The sequence below is a fragment of the Trachymyrmex septentrionalis genome, unplaced genomic scaffold (assembly GCF_001594115.1).
Source record: "Trachymyrmex septentrionalis isolate Tsep2-gDNA-1 unplaced genomic scaffold, Tsep1.0 scaffold101, whole genome shotgun sequence".
NCBI lineage: Eukaryota > Metazoa > Arthropoda > Insecta > Hymenoptera > Formicidae > Trachymyrmex > Trachymyrmex septentrionalis.
The window spans coordinates 1,360,852-1,378,070 of record NW_017304136.1 but is presented as its reverse complement, the minus strand read 5'-3'; the positions used below and the strand labels follow the sequence as shown (position 1 = coordinate 1,378,070).

The 17,219-nt window shown below is 28.8% G+C and overlaps 1 protein-coding gene across 2 annotated transcripts in view; it reads left to right on the top strand.

Annotated features, from left to right (window-relative positions):
• LOC108756504 (cytochrome P450 4C1-like) overlaps positions 1 to 17,219 on the top strand; it is a 43,978-nt gene that overhangs the window by 11,413 nt on the left and 15,346 nt on the right. The window contains exons 2-10 of one of the 2 annotated variants that reach the window (XM_018500388.1): positions 4,081 to 4,261; positions 4,430 to 4,539; positions 6,181 to 6,271; positions 6,627 to 6,821; positions 10,143 to 10,209; positions 10,350 to 10,476; positions 10,602 to 10,677; positions 10,779 to 10,891; positions 11,028 to 11,265. In XM_018500388.1, the coding sequence (XP_018355890.1) occupies positions 4,081 to 4,261; positions 4,430 to 4,539; positions 6,181 to 6,271; positions 6,627 to 6,821; positions 10,143 to 10,209; positions 10,350 to 10,476; positions 10,602 to 10,677; positions 10,779 to 10,891; positions 11,028 to 11,265 (1,198 nt within the window). The remainder of the gene's footprint in view (positions 1 to 4,080; positions 4,262 to 4,429; positions 4,540 to 6,180; positions 6,272 to 6,626; positions 6,822 to 10,142; positions 10,210 to 10,349; positions 10,477 to 10,601; positions 10,678 to 10,778; positions 10,892 to 11,027; positions 11,266 to 17,219) is intronic. The other variant, XM_018500383.1, reaches the window with a different exon arrangement.

Below are 17,219 nucleotides of genomic sequence, written 5' to 3'. Positions count from 1 at the left end.
GGGAAACGGTTTTTTCAAAAAATATTTGCTTCACAATAGAAACTACCACTTACGTGTCTCTCTGCGGCGGTTCGTCGTCCTTTTTGGAACTTGAGACAGCCTGATAATAATTACAATCGGAAATGATTCCACACGATAGAAAAAAGAGGAATTCTGTACATTCTAACGTTAATTCGTTCAAAATTATGTTAATTGATTGTATCAAAAACATTATATTGTTAAATGCGGACATCAATGCGAATAACGCATAAGAAGAAGCGAGATATTACTAACATTAAGAATAAGATTTTAATAATTAGATTTAAATAGTTTAAGGTTATTATTTTATTTTTATTTTTGTACTGAGGATGGTCAAATCGTGACCGAAACGTCTACTATGTAAAATGTTTATTATTGAATTATAACTTTTTGACATCTGTAGCGTGGCTGTATGCTCCTTTTTACTTAACCTTCTTAACATTGAGCCACTTTCCAATATTGAAAAAAAAATAAATATAAAGACTTCTTTGAAAATAAATTTTAAAACGCTTTTATATGATTTTTATGTCATGAAACTTTTGTTTTGTAAACGAATTCTGAGATTTGATCGATCTTCATTTATATCCGCGTAGCTTCATAAAAAATCAGTTAGATTGTCAGTCTAAAACATCGGTCTGAAAAAAAACTTTAAGCTTTACAATGTTTTTTGGATCATCTCATTTATGATTATTTTGATGAAATACATTATCTTGAATAATTACCTACACTCTAAAAAATGTTGATGTAGATTTGACACACTTCTGGTGTGGATTTAAAATCATTTAACGCCATGGATGGAGATATCATTAGCTTTCGTCTTTAGTACATATTATACCACATTGTACTATACCTAAATGCGCGAACTTTAGATGGTATTCTATAAAATAATAAATAAAATGCCAATTAGAGCCAACACTGGTTATTAGTGTGTATTTTAATACCATTTATTCAAAATAAATATTAAACGTATACGTTTCGACCTATGGCCAAGGTCCTCTTCAGTACAAAAGATATATTAACAAAATTACATAATGGTAGCACATATGAGTATAAACTAATAACCGAGAATAAAAAGCGAGAAAAAAAATGGTGGTGATGTCTGAGTTAATCTTGGTTATTAAATTACTAAGTTAACTAGAAAGAAAAAATATTTTTTGTTTTAAAAAAACGACCGACCAAAGAGGTTAAAGAAAATTAAAAATGCTAATATGAGATTACACAAAAATTGATAAAAAATTTACATGACTATCAAGATTGAACTTTTTATAAGGTTTGTTTCACATGTTCCATTAAACTGTTCCATTTACTGTGTAGTACAAATGTGGATAAATTAAAAAGTTAATATAAATAATAGTAAAACAATTTTAGTTCATTTACATGAAATTTATCACTAGCTTATGGGTTACCTAAGATCCACAAAATTCGTCCATTGAGGATTATAGTATCATCGATTGGAAGTCTACTCCATAATTTCTTATCTCATCTTTCCTACATAAGATCATCAATAAGAGTTTACCTCCAGCTAAGAGTTCTACAGTTAATAGCTATTTTTTGACTAAAAAAATTTCAAATTTGACAATTCCTCTCTTTTATCTTTGGACGTAATATCACTTTTTACTAACGCACTGATAGATCTAGTTCTGGATGAAATATCCAATAGATAATACCTTATAGAAAAAAATACTGACATCTCAAAAACGAAATTTTTTAAAATTAATTATGAATTCCACTTTTTTTATGTTTAATGACAAAAAATGACATAAATTTTACAGACAAACTTTCGGTTTACCCAACTCTCCACTATCTTCTATACTTGCGGATTTAGTAATGGAGGACTTACAGTTATTTTTGTTAAATAAACTTTTTGTGACATCACTGTTTTATGTAAGATATGTTGATAATATTGCTTTAGCTATTGACAATGCTCATATTGATCTTTACTAAATTCAATTCTTACCATCCACGACTACAATTCACAATAGAAATTGATGGAGACTCATTAAATTTCTTGGACATTTGCTTGATAAAAAAAGAGGAGACTCTTATCTTTGATTGGTATCGTAAACTTACATTTTCGGGTTGTTTTCTTAATTTTTTTTTATGGCATTCTCTCTGTCAAAAAATTGGCACGATTATTGGTTTGATTGATAGAGTTATATTACTTTCTCATCCGAGTTTTCATAAAAAGAATTTTGATTTAGTTATAAAAATCCTTCTGAATAATGGTAATCCTTTAAGTTTGATATTTTCAACTACCAAAAAAATAAATTTTTTCATCTTTACAAGAAATTTAATCCCTTTAATAGTGCTGATGATTTTATTATTGATAAACAATTGGCAACCAAAGAAGATATCAATAATAAAAAATTTTTCTGTATACCATTTATTCCTAATATTTTCACAAAAATCAGTATGCTCTTTAAAAATGTATCATTTTTATGTATGATTTATAGAGGCATAAATAAGCTCAATAGATTTATTAAAGTTCAGAAAGATGTGCTACCTCCATCTTCTCAATCTAATGTATAATAGTATATAAGATTGACTGTAAAGATTGTGATGCATCGTATGTTGGACAGACAAGCAGATGCTTAAAAACGGACATAAAAGAACACAGAAATCATATTAATAGAAACACGACTCAACATTCGATTATCACACAACATCGGATAGACTTATTTCGTGATTTTAATTGGGACAACGTACATATTTTAGACAAAGAGCAAATTCTACATAAAGGATTATTATCAGAGATGATACATATTAAAAAACAAAAACAAGGCCTGAATTTACAAAACGATATACTTTCTTTTGATTCGTTATATATTGATTTATTTTCAGAGACGTGATGCTTCCAATCTATACTGTTCATACTTTTTTATTTATTATTTATTATTTTTATTTATTGTCTTTGTAAGTACATGTTCTGTTGTCCATTGTTTCTCTTACTTTTCATTTTACATCTGTCTACCAAACAGTTAGGTTGTGTCTAATCTCTTAAAAATTTTGTTTCATGTAAGTGAACTAAAATTAGATTTTTACTGTTATTTATATTAACTTTTTAAACCAAATGATAATAAGTAACGGGCAAAGTAAGAGTCAACACGTTTCTTTGAAATTAACAAAAGAATATATTTCAATTAACAGAGGTAAAATTACCTCTGTTAATTGAAATATATTCTTTTGTTAATTTCAAAGAAACGTGTTGACTCTTACTTTGCCCGTTACTTATTATCATTTGTATAGAAAGAGTCCTTTGATTTGTTACTTAACTTTTTAATTTATTCACATTTGTACTACACAGTAAATCGAACAGTTTAATGGAACATGTGCAAATCTTATAAAAACATTCAATCTTGATAGTCATGTAAGTTTTTTACCAATTTTTGTGTATAATCTCATGTTAGCATTTTTAATTTTTTTTAACCTCTTTGGTCGGTCGTTTTTTTAAAACAAAAAATTTATTTTTTCTTTCTAGTTAACTTAGTAATTTAATGACCAAGATTAACTCGGACATCACTACCACGTTTTTTCTCTCTCTTTTTATGTTATTACTATATACTAACTTTTTATGTTATTAATTTATACTCGTATGCGCTACTATTATGTAATTTTGTTAATATATCTTTTGTACTGAAGAGGAACTTGACCGTAGGTCGAAACGTATACGTTTAATATTTACTTTGAATAGATGGTATTAAAATATACACTAATAACCAGTGTCAGCTTTAATTGGCATTTTATTTATTATTTTTTAGAATTTTTTTTGGAGCCTATTGATTTTATTGTTTTTAGGTGGTATGATTCATTAACTTTAAATATTATAAAATATATTTTTAAATATATGGAATATAGTATTTTCTGATATATATTTTCTGATATACGCATCATCGTCTTTATTTAATTGGACATACTTATTTCTGAGAAATATTTTTAATTAATATATAATGAAAGTATTGTCAATACAACTTTTCTCTGTATAATATATAATTTCATTATTACATTATTTCAATAAATCTAATGATATATAAATTAATAAACTATTATTTGAAATGTTCACAGTTTATGAGAATGGATTTCATATTTTTGGCATTATGTACTCTTTGCGTTGTTGCGATTTTTTCAATTCTGTCGATGATCTACCATCAATATATTATTCGACAAAAGTTAAAAAATATTCCCGAAGTCAAGGAATATCCTTTTATTGGTCTTGCATTTGAGTTTATGAAGTTATCAGATTATGGTATAAAGAACTTTATACATAAGATTTTATTCTTTTACATAACATTCATATACATATATTTGCATACGACTCAAAATAAAAAATTTTATACTTAAATTTATATAATAAATAAATAAAAATAACAATTAATAAATTATTAGTATAATAATTAATGAATCTAATTGTTAGATCGCGTAAAAAAGTTTTTATTGTTTATGGAGGAGTTTAAAGAAGGAATATTCATGTACCAGATTGGAACCAAACCTTTTATAGCCATATTTAAGCCAGAATACTTGGAGGTAAATAAAATCCATTTACTAACAGAAAATAACATCCGTAATATTTTTTTACAATAATTAATGTATTATAGAAGCAGTGATTACGATAAAACATTAGTATTTTTATACATTACAGTATTATAGTATTTTAATACATTATAGTATTTTTTATATTAAACTTTTTTATAATAAAATAAGACATTTTCGAACATCATAAAACGGTGCTCATAAATTCATTCTTAAATGGGATTTTAATTTAATAGTAAATATTAAAAAAAGAAGAAAGATTATGTAAGATTTTTTTTATCATTGTTACTATTATGATGTGTAGTAATTAACCTTTAGTATACATAATGATTTTTCGATTTTTTAAAACACACAGTGATTCGTTCATGTTAATTCGTTCGAATTAATTTTCATAATTTTTACAACCATATTAAAATTGACGAGTCTTGCATATAATTTAATATTTTTAAAAAAGTATTTATGAAATTATTTATTAAAAAAAAAAGAGAAATCATTACTTAGTCAAATTCTCCTGCTCCTGTATTCTGTAACTTATTATGCAGTTATTATGTGTTCATAACGATACATGACGAGTTATAGAATTCTGCTGCAGGCCCTCTATCCTGTAACTCGTTAAGACAGTATAACGACATCGTTGCGTAGATATTTTATGATATAAAAAGCACAACGATGTTACTGTCTTAGGCCCGTTCTCACAATATATGATTATTTAAAGATTAAAGATTACTGGCAGATTCATCAATAAAAGTTATTCATAAATTTCTTGGTTATCTTTAGGTATCTTGGTTATTTTTAGGTAACCATATATTGTGAAATCGGACTTTAATGAGTTATAGAATAGAGGCCCTGTATTCTGTAACTTGTTATACAGTCGTTCATAACGACAATTGCATAGATAACATAAGTAAAAAAGCTGCGCAACTGTCGTTATGAGCACATAACGATTGCATAACAAGTTACAGAATTCCGCTGCTGCCCCTGTATTCTGTAACTCTTTATGCAGTCGTTATGAGCACATAACGAGTTACAGAATTCCGCTATTGAGGTCCATATTCTGTATATGTCTACTGACATCAGTATCGTTAAGTAGCGATAGTCAATGAGAACTGTGCTTTTTTCCTAGGATAGCTCTTGCTATTGGCTATCGTTAATTATCAATAACTGTCGGTAGATGTGTACAAAATATGGGCTCTGGAATTTCAAAGAAAGGAAATGCACAAGATATGAATAATAGTATAATTATGAATACTAAGAGTTAACTTTTTCTTTGTTATAATGTAACCAATTATTCATTCTTTATAAGTATACTGTAAATGTATATATTATATAATATTTTACAGTGTGTAAATTTGTTCAAAGAAATTAAATTAAAAAAAAAAAATATTTATTTTTGACAAATTGGATTTATTGTTACAGTTACAGCAGAATAGTGATTTGTTATTGTAGCAAAATAATTTAGATTTAATAAAACTGCTTTTGATAAATTAATTGATTTAATAGTCGTAGAATATCTTTTGTTTGTAACTAATAAAATTGATTGTAGCATGAATATATAAGTACATTATATCAGTAAAAAATACGATACATTTTATTTCTGGATATTATTAGATTACGTTTGGTTTCAAACATTTACAGCTTATTTTTCCTAGCACCGTACATATCACAAAAGGAATTGCTTATGATATGCTGAAACCTTGGTTGGGCAATGGACTTTTAACATCTACAGGTAAAACAAAATCATTACATATCTTTATGTCGCATGTTTAGAGTTTTACTTAAGGGTTGTCGCAAAATGATTTTTCTTAAGATTTGTTTGAAGCTTTTATTAATTAAAGATAATGTTATTCTCTATACATACATACATACACTACTCTACAGTGCATTTTCTAAGAAAAACGGAAAATGGCGTTTTTATTGAAAAATTTATCTGAAAGTAAGAAAACACAGAATATTTCTACTTTTTCAAAAATTAAACCTATAACAAAACCTATAACAAAATTAAAAATTGTTTTTTAAATTAACTTTGTATCTCTATTTTTTGCAATATTCTACGTAAGTACGCTATACTTTAATGCTTTTAGATAAACAATGGTTTCATGATAGAAAACTCATCGGGCCAACGTTTCATTTTAGTATATTAGATCAATTTGCTGTGATTCTATCTGAAAAAGCAGAGATCCTGACAAAGTGTTTCGAAAAAAAAATGAGAGACAATCCAGGGAAAGCCATTAATATTTTTCCTTTTATAGTCAATGCTACTCTTGATATTATCTGCGGTAATGTAGTATATTTTTAATTACAATATATATTATAATACTTTTTTTGTGAAGAAATGTTTGTTGATACAGTACGTTTTATGCTGTAAATTATGCAAAGTTTTGTCCGGATGAACATATGTAGTAACATTCTGCTGCACTATCCTCAACAGGAAATTTAAAGCTTGACAGGATAAAGGCTGACTATCAGACGGCGTCAAATGCTCGTACGCGGGTACGAGTCTTCATTGTTTTTCTGTTGTACGTTTCCTCGTGTGACAATTTTACTAATCTTTTTTAGTTTTCTCTTCATATAATGGGAAAATCAGAACGTAATTCAAGGAAGAGGAAGAGATATTTCACAAAGAGACGGAAATTACTCATAAACGGACGATGGTTGTTTAAAATTTTTCGATGTTCTGGTAAAAAGTCAAGTTAAAAATAAATTAAATGAAAAAAAAAAATCGAAAAAATGCGTATTCTGATAGAAATAACTCACCATAAAGTTAAGTTTCGCGAGAAGATGCTTGTCAATTTCTATATTAATAAACGTCAGTGTGTTAGTTAGTAAAATAATAACGATATCACAGTAGAAAAAATTAGTCATAATATAAAATTAACGTATAAAGACAATAATTATTATATAAAATGTATTTAAAATGTGACACGTGATAAACGTATATGTTGCTGTCACGACAGATGAACACTGACTAACGAATAATAAAATAATCTTAGTATTGCAATGCCAGATTTTTTTATCGGAATATAAGTTTTATGAAGGCATCTGTTTGTAGATTTTACTATTATTTTGTTTTTTGATGTTTAACATTTTTGAAATCAAACTCTTATTGTAACATGGCTAAAATTTCAATGTTGTTTCAGTCGAAATCATATTCGTTGCAACCTATGTTCCGTTATTACTGATCGAACTGACGTGTTCCAAATATGATTTTTATGTTCATTGACTCTTGTCTTTAGTTGCCTGCCTGTCTGTCCCACTTATGTTGCATCACAATCATTACAACTGATCTTATAGATTTGTATCAGTAAAATGTAAAAAAGTCCATCGGAGCCTACATCAGCTGTTCAGATGCACAGAAAATTCTTTATTTTCACGTGAATATAACAATACGAATAAAATAAACGTTCCGATCCTTTAATTCGGGTCCTTATCAATATAAACAGAAATTACATAACGCAATTAAATAACGCAAATTCCAGGTTGATGATTCCCGACAATTTAAGAATTTATTTATTAAAGATACCTTGATGTCGTCTCTATTAAATTTATTGAATTGATCTGTCAAAGATGGAATAAAAGTGAATCACAATGGAGACACTGATAATTCATCTTTCTTCTCTGAATTATTATGTGGTGCTGTCTTTCTTCGTAGAATGCTTTTGATTCTGCTGATCTCTTTTGATGCTTTTGACTAATGAGTAATCATTAGTTTAGTAGATCGAGCTCTTCTATTCTCTAATTCAAAATATCATACAAAAAATTTAACAATGATAATTGAAATATTATTACGGAATGACTATCTCTTAAATTTATTTTTAAGATAATAAACAACAAAGTCAAAAGCATTCTACGAAGAAAAATAGTACTGCATAATACTCTTATGACTTTGTGTGGGATCCATCCCTTGTTATTGCTTATTTAGCGTCCTTATTTCCTTATAATAATTATTTCTTTATTTCTCTCTTAAATTTATTTCTAAGAAGTTGATTATACATTTATTATCTGATATCCGTCCAGAGAATGCAAACTCTAGCAGCCATATAGGTTTTTTTTTTAGAGGTTAGCATCTTGAATTTTCTTATTATTAGAAATCCTGCTAAACTTAAAACTTTAGGTCGTCGGAAAGTCTTAGCTCCTTCTCTTATTTAATCCTTTCTTAGACAAACCTGAACTATGCATTTTCTCTTTAATTAAGTTCTTGGTCTCACGCGGCTTCTTTGGTCTACTAATTGTGATTCTTTCTTTATCTCCTTTCGTTCTCTGCATAATGCTCTTTCTTCTCAGATTTTGAATCATTGAGTCAAGTTTGTTCTGGGTTCAGCTCATCTTTATTTTTTCAAATATGCTTCTATATTCTTCGCATCTATCAAGAGTACCAATTTAAGATTCGGCATACCGTGGGTTGGAGTAAATCCTTTGTTGTTTTTACAATCGATTGATTATTAAAGATCCATTTTTTCATTTTGTTATTCTTAACAACTCTTAATCCATCTATTTTTTGATCTCTCTTGTAATTTTTTCTTTCCGTAAAATTGTGTCCACAGAAATATAAATAAAAGTTTTTTTCCCTTTCGTTTTTTTATTTTCCTTACAAATCTGTCAAATTTATTTGGAATGAGTGGGTGGGATTGTCCATCCAAACGAGACTTTGCATAATTGATTAATTGAATGAACTTACCGTGAAGTTCGATTCCAATTATGCAATCTCATTCGGATAGACAATCCCACCTGCTCAAAATAAGCAGATTTGTGTCTTTAAATTTATAATGACTCGTGCCCGTACACGGGCAGTTGACGCCGCCTGATATTCTGTCTTTTTCCTTTCAAGCTTTAAATTTTCTGTTGGGGATAGTGCAGCGGAATGCTACTACATACGAGGGCGGTCCGATAAGTACTTAGCCTACAAAAGAAAAACGAAAATTTTGGAAAAGTGGCGATTTATTTCTCAACATAGTCTCCTTTTAGCTCGATACACTTGACCCAGCAATGCTCCAACTTCTTTAACCCGTCTTAAAAATACGTTTTCTCGAGGTCTGCGAAGTAGGCCTCCGCGGCGACCTCCTCATTCGACTCAAATTTCTGCCCGGTGAGTGACTTTTTCAAGTTTGGAAACAAAAAGAAGTCGCACGGGGCCAAATCTGGAGAATACGGTGGATGGGGCAGCAGTTCGTAGCCCAATTCGACCAATTTCGATTTCCCTTCCAAAAACAAGAATCGAATCACCGATCGATATTGCTCTTTTTCCATTTTTCTAAAATCCGCGGACACGACCGCTTCCACACGCGGTCAAAACAAAACTACAAGTCCGATTCGGCTGAAATTTTGACAGTAGCCGTCTACGAGAATGTACTACACGATAGTAAATTTCTCTTGAGATAGTGGCCCCATCGGGCGGTGAGGCTAAGTACTTATCGGACCGCCCTCGTATGTTCATTCGAACGAGACACCATAATTGGAATCGAATTTCACGGTAAGATTGTTCAATTAATCAATTTTATCACTCATTCTATGGATAGTAACAAAGAAATAAATATGTTAATTTAAATTCTTGTATTATAAACGACTAAGGATTATCAACAATATTAATTATTACTTTACAGAAACGGCAATGGGTGTGGATGTACATGCTCAAGAAGTTGTAAACAAATATACATCAACAGTACATCAGTCAGTTTTTAAAATTCTTATAATGTTATTATTAATAAAACAGTTAATAATTTATTACTTAGAGTCAAGAGTTAACAATAAAATTTAATAATTAATTACATATGCAATTTCCATAAGTTGAATTACAATTATATTTTCAGAGCTTCCACATTAATAATGGATCGAATGATTCAACCATGGTATTGGATTGACTGGTTGTACTATTTATTACCTGCAGGAAAACAGTTTAAATCAACGCTTGATATATTACATGGATTTACAAAAAAGGTATACTATAGGAACTTTAATAACATGCATTTAAATAAACTTAAAATAATGTTTAAGTTTTACTACTTTTTTTATTACTTTATTAAAAGAAATTTCATGTTTACAACTAATATGATAAATTATAGGTAATAAGTAAGAAAAAGATTGAGCGACGGTCGCAAAATACGAAACTCGAAAATGAAGATAATGAATTTAACATAGGTGCGATTATAAAATTTAATTATATATATATACACATTGTTCATTATACATATCTTTCTATTTTGTAAATATTTCCTAATTAATAAAACTTATTGCATCAGGCAAGCGAAAGAGAAAAGCGTTTTTAGACTTATTATTAGACCAAAATGAGAAAGACGACACTCCTTTGACTGATGATGAATTGAGAGCACAAGTCGATACGTTCATGTTTGAGGTGAGACGTTAAAAAAACGTTCGAAGTTAAAATTAAAATTTTCTAATTTTTAATATAAAATTTTCTCTTATTAGTTTCTCGACAATATATCTGTGCAAATAGAAAATACATGTAAAATAATATAAAATTATAATAGGGACACGATACAACTGCTGTTGCCATAACCTGGACATTGTTCCTCTTGGGTAATAATCTTGAGCATCAGGAAAAAGTTCACGAAGAACTCGAGGAAATTTTCGGAGATTCAGAGGTACCAGCCAGTGTAAAAGAACTGTCGCAATTAAAGTATCTTGAAAGAGTTATAAAGGAGACACTTCGAATATTCCCAAGCGTACCTTTAATCATGAGGGAACTAGAAGAAGATGTAAAAATAGGTAACTCTGTCTACTAATTAAGAAAAATATTTTAAAGAATTTACAAAACAGAATAAACGTTTGTCCTTAAAGTATCATATTCCTAACTTAATTCTAAGACGATTTTTTCTTTGCAAAAATTTTGTCTAAAGCTTAGTTTTCAAATTATGAATTAATTAAAGAAGAAATACTTTAAAGAGGAAAACTCGTCTTAGAATTAAGTCAGGAATATTACATTTTAAGAACAAACATTCTGAATTACTCTATATATAATTCATAAAAAGTTAAATATTATGACGCGAAAAAATTAAAGAATTTAAAAAATAATATTCATACATACAATTTACTAAAAATTAAACAAGTATAGTATATTTAAAGATTGATAACATAACATTATAATAATCTCACATAAAAATTTAAGTTTTAAATCATAAAAAAACGTTTATGTGGACAATGTTTTTTTATATAGACAAATATACAGTTCATATATTAATTTATTTTTTCTATTTTAGATCATTATACACTCCTAAAAGGTACTTCAGTTACATTGGCTATCCTATTAACACATCGAAACCCGGCGGTTTGGCCGGACCCATTGAAATTCGATCCGGATCGCTTCCTTCCAGAAAACTCGCAAAATAGAAATCCGTATGCTTATATTCCATTCAGCGCCGGACCAAGAAACTGTATAGGCCAAAGATTCGCTCTACTCGAAGAGAAAACCGTATTGACTGCAATTCTCAGAAAGTGGAGAGTGAAAAGTGTGAAAACAATCGACACGATTGAGTACGGCGGTTCTCTTATTTTGCGACCAGTTGATGAAGTATTCATACATTTTACGCCGAAGAAATAAACAGTTCCAGCAAATAAAGTCAGTGTCGTTCTTCCATTATAACAAAGTCTTTCTATCTTTTGATTATTAGTTGAGTTTTGATTTCCTTTTTAATAATTTAATTTTAAAGTTTTTTCAATTTTACCATTATTTTAAGAAATATTTTAAAGAAGTATTTTGCTGTTTTAAGATATTTTTTGACACTGACTGTTTATAAGTCAAGTTAATTTTTGACAAAATATTTTTGTGATCAATTTGTTTGCGATATGGTTGATTACAATCATGTTGAGCTTTTTTCCTTTATATAATTTCTTTAAAGTTGCTTATCCATAATTTAATTCTGATTAGATTTTATCATAATTTTTAAACATTCTCATCGGTGTTTTATTTTCGATATTATCTTTAATGATTATTTTTAATTAAGATAGAGAGAGCTCGCTATAACAGATTAATTATCATTTATATATTATATTTAATAATAATTTTGTGTCTCTGAAGAGGGCTTAAAAATAAACCAAAACATATAAGCGCGTTGATTTTAATAAACACTATTTGGTTACATTTGTACATTTTGCGCATCGATTACAGCGCCTAACTCTCATTTGCTCTTTTTCCACTTAATTTTCTCTTAAACAGTAAAGAGTCTTTGTAAATTAATTTGCGTTCAGCTAACATGGGATATCGGGATACCATAAGTTACAGAGTAATACCATTGAAATACGAAATCATTGTTCTTAGAGTATCCAAAATATTTAGATTAATAAAATTAATCATACGACTGTTGTTTTGTTGCTTATGTAGGATCACAAGTGAATGGGATATGAGAAAGATCGAAAACAAAAATGTCTTCCGCTCGATACGTATGTCTATATTCTTCCGCGTATGTTTCATCAATTGTCGATCGATTTGCGGATGTCTTCTTTAAACGCGCCATATTTGAACTCTCGTTTCCACACTTATATTAATATATAAAGTTCGCGTCCTTGAATATTGAAGTAATTAAGAGTTAAAAGCTGATATTGTACTAATTTTATGATTTATTAGTTTAGTAGACGTATTTATGTATTTAGAATACTCAATAATACTCGATTCTTCTTTAAAATTGTAATTTCAGTGTTATCATCAAAGTTCGATTATCAACAGAAATGATTACTGTAGAGAAAAAATTGTAATTTTTCTGCAATATATAGAATATTGTAGCTTTACAAATAATGTATATTTATTTATGAAACATCTATGTAATAAAAAATTATAAATTTAATAATGTATGAGTCAAATATTTATGTTAATAATAACAAATTTATATCAATAGTCGATAATTTCAGCATTTTTCAATTACCTTCGGGTTCTTGGGACCCCTTTTATACCGTTGAAAATTTGTTTAGGGTTGACGGTCTTTAATAGCATCTCGTCGGTGTGTGTGTGTGTGTGTGTGTGTGTATCTACCCAGGTAGCAAAGTTTGTCATTTTAACGTTAAATTCAAATCATGTACAAATGACGTCAAATAACCAAAAAGTAACCATAAGTTTTATTTGACGACATTCCGTGATGTCAGTATGACTGGCGTCATATTGACGTTATAAGTCACCAGTTGGATAGTATAATGGTCAGTAAAAGATTATGGTGCAAAAGTAGACATGGTGTGTTCGTAGCTAAGACAAGTTTGCGCATAGCAACGTGATGACCTCATTTTCCGTCGTTTTACAATATATTCGCACGGTTGTCATATGATTTGAAATGTTTAAAAAATATATTAAATATTAAAAAATATATTAAATATGAAATATTGATTATATAAAATGAAAAGTAATAAATAATAGTAAAAAAAGTAATGAATAAATAATTATTTACTAAAATCCACCGAAAAATCGTAAAAAAAAGTCAAGCTCTGATTGGCTGCAACAGATAAACATGCACAAGAACACATCACGTCTACTTGCATCATGTAAAGAACAAAGATATTTAACATGCGCAGGATGTAATCACATGAGAGTCGAGCGATCAATCAGAATTATTATCAAGTTATTCGTCACCGTTTTGTGGTAAATTCGAATGTATTATTTATCAGTATACTTATAACGCTTCTTGTAATACACTTTAATAATTACAAAAGATTAAACAAAAATTATTAAACAAAAATAAATACTAAAAAACAATATTATAAATACAAAAATATTGTAATATAAAAAAGAATACTAAAAATAAAAATCTATAATATATTCCAGAAATATATAATATTTAAGCTTCATGTGCTGTAGTTGGTCTATGAGACCACGCGAAAAAAAAACGTTATATCTGTATCTGTATGCTATATCGGTTTGAGATTAATAAAATATAGATTTATAAAATTACTGTTTTTATTTCAGTTTTTTTTAAATTAATGTCTCAGGGACTAGTCTTAGTAAAAGTGTCGTTATTTTACCTTAATGCTTAAGGGTTAAAATATTATATAAAAAATAAATTTCGAAAAAGTATAATGAATAAAGTTTAATAAATATTTCTTATTACTTACAATTAGCTAGCTCTCTAGGTTGTGAAAAGTGTATTATTTTAGTATTTTCCCTATAATTTATTTCAAATCAAAAATCGAAAACTTTTATCCATTTCGAAATTTAATTAATTATTATTTTATTATATATACTAATATTATTAATTAATATTATTATTAATATAATTAATAATTATTAATTATATTAGTAAATAAACCAAAAAACATTCATTATTTTCTTATACTGTTTACATTAGTAATATCACAAAATACAATCATAAAATTATCTATATAAATGCGCGTTATATCGCACATAATTTTGTATTTGCAAACAGCCGAGATATGAGCGTGAAACTGCCACGCACAGCGGATATTCGTCATACGTTCCTCTACGCATTGTCGTGTACACAATTTATCCGCAATTACACACTTTTAAATGCTCCGGATTGTGATTGTATTTGCGAATACTATCGGTTTCTATTTGTGTTTGAGCAAATGTTGTCAGTGAGTATAATCTATCCGCAGTTTATAATTGTGTTTCTATCCGTACCTATACGAATTTGCGTTATATCGTAATTTAGCACTTTAGTAGTTGGCACACGTACGTGATTGCGGTGCTTTTCCCAAGTGACTTACGAGGGCTCATTGCCTCTAAAAATTTCCATTAGAAACAATCAGAAACAGTCAGAAACAGATAGAACTTCTAATGAATTTTAACGGATATCCGCTTTGAAGAGAATATTCAATTCTTATACGTTTCTGTGGCAACTATTATATCTGCAAATACAGACAGAAAGAAGATTGTATATTGTAACAGAATATTTAGTCATTTTTAGTAATTAATATCTTGTTAACTATTTTGAAAATTGCAAAATAAAACTTTTTTGTTTCCCTTGATCTATTCTACGCCTCCAATGCTCCGACCTTACTTAAGAGACACCCTGTATATTGATTACTCTGAAATCGGTTGAATGTAACATCACTGTTTTGTAATGTTGGTACGATAAGAACTGACAATGAGTTATTGACAGAATCGCGTAGTCATGTCTAATCATGTCTAGTCATGCATAAATATATATTTGCAATATCGCGGCTATAATTTAGGCATTAATTATAATCTTCAATAAAAATTAAATCACCGAAATCACTTGGTTCGGAAACAAAAACACATATATTAATATCACTGCCGCACATATGTATATATGGCATACGTATATATGTATATATGCGTTTTTTGTTTCTTTAAATTGCGTTTGGAATTGTTTTTACTCGGGAGAAGACACTTGTATTTGATCTTGAAGAGAGTTTTTGATAGTTTCAAGTTCAATGATGACAATGATCTCTATGATTTAAATTTAAAAAATTTATATGTGCGAATGTGTGTGTGGTGCTTATAATTGGTTAGCTTATATTATCAAAAGTAATAATTTAATATGTTTCTAATATTACGCTATGAAATTGCAATTATAACTGAACGTGTAAGTGTGTAAATTAAACAATAAAAAAAATTAATATTGAATTTATAGAATTGTATATGTAAAAACACAACCAATAGAAAATAAATGCCTTTAATGGTCTAATTGGATCTTAGTGGAAGTACTCTCGTATGAACTTATATCTCTGCTCAAAATGTTAGATAAAACCGCATAAAAAAAAATCAGGAATGTCTCGGCATTTGAAACAGTAGTTGCGTATTAAACCGGATAAAATTTATTTTCAATACAGATGAATAATGTTTGTACTTGTTGCATTATTACACTGAGAAAAAAATTTGTTCAACAAACTAAACACATTTAGTTGTTTGCAGATTTGGTTAATTTAACAAATTTTATTTAATTGAATTTAATCGTAGTCTGTTTAACATTGAACAGTTTGTTAAGCAGTCTACGGCACATTAACAAGGTAGTGCGTTAGGTCTAAAATATTTATATATACTGATGTGTGTGTGTGTGTGTGTGTGTGTGTGTGTGTGTGTGTGTGTGTGTGTGTGTGTGTGTGCGTGCGTGCGCGCGCGCGCGATGTTAGTGATGTTAATATATGTGTTTTTAATTTCTTTATGTATATTAATAAAATGATGAATTTGTCAAAAGAGACCGATGTTAACGTACCTTCAAAAAAAGCGAGAAAAAAAAAGCAAAAGTGACTGCACGATGGGAGGTGTAACAGCTTCTCTCAAAAACAAACGCAACAAGCATTTTTATAATCAAATCATATATTATTATCATACATTGACAAATTAATTACTATCCATAATGTACGAATTGTGAATGCGAATAATGCAAGAAAAGGAAAAACAAAATATTTATGTAACATTAAAGATTATGCGTTTTGCGGGTTTTATCCTTGTCCAGATCCATTCTTGGAATGCCAACGTTTTGTGATCCTTGCAATCCGCTTCATCAGGGCGAGGAGCAGCTTAATACTCCTAGGTATCAGGCTGCCTCTCGCCCTGATGAAGTGGACTGGACACGGAGAAAACCCGCGAAACGCATAATCTTTATATAAAAAGCACCTGTGGAAGCCTCAAGAATATTTACGTAATATTGAAACCGGTTTAGCATGAATCTATTACGCAATTTCGTAATTACACGTGATGAAGAGATGATTGAGATGAATGTAATCGCAAAAGTGACGTTGTAATGTGTGTGTATTAT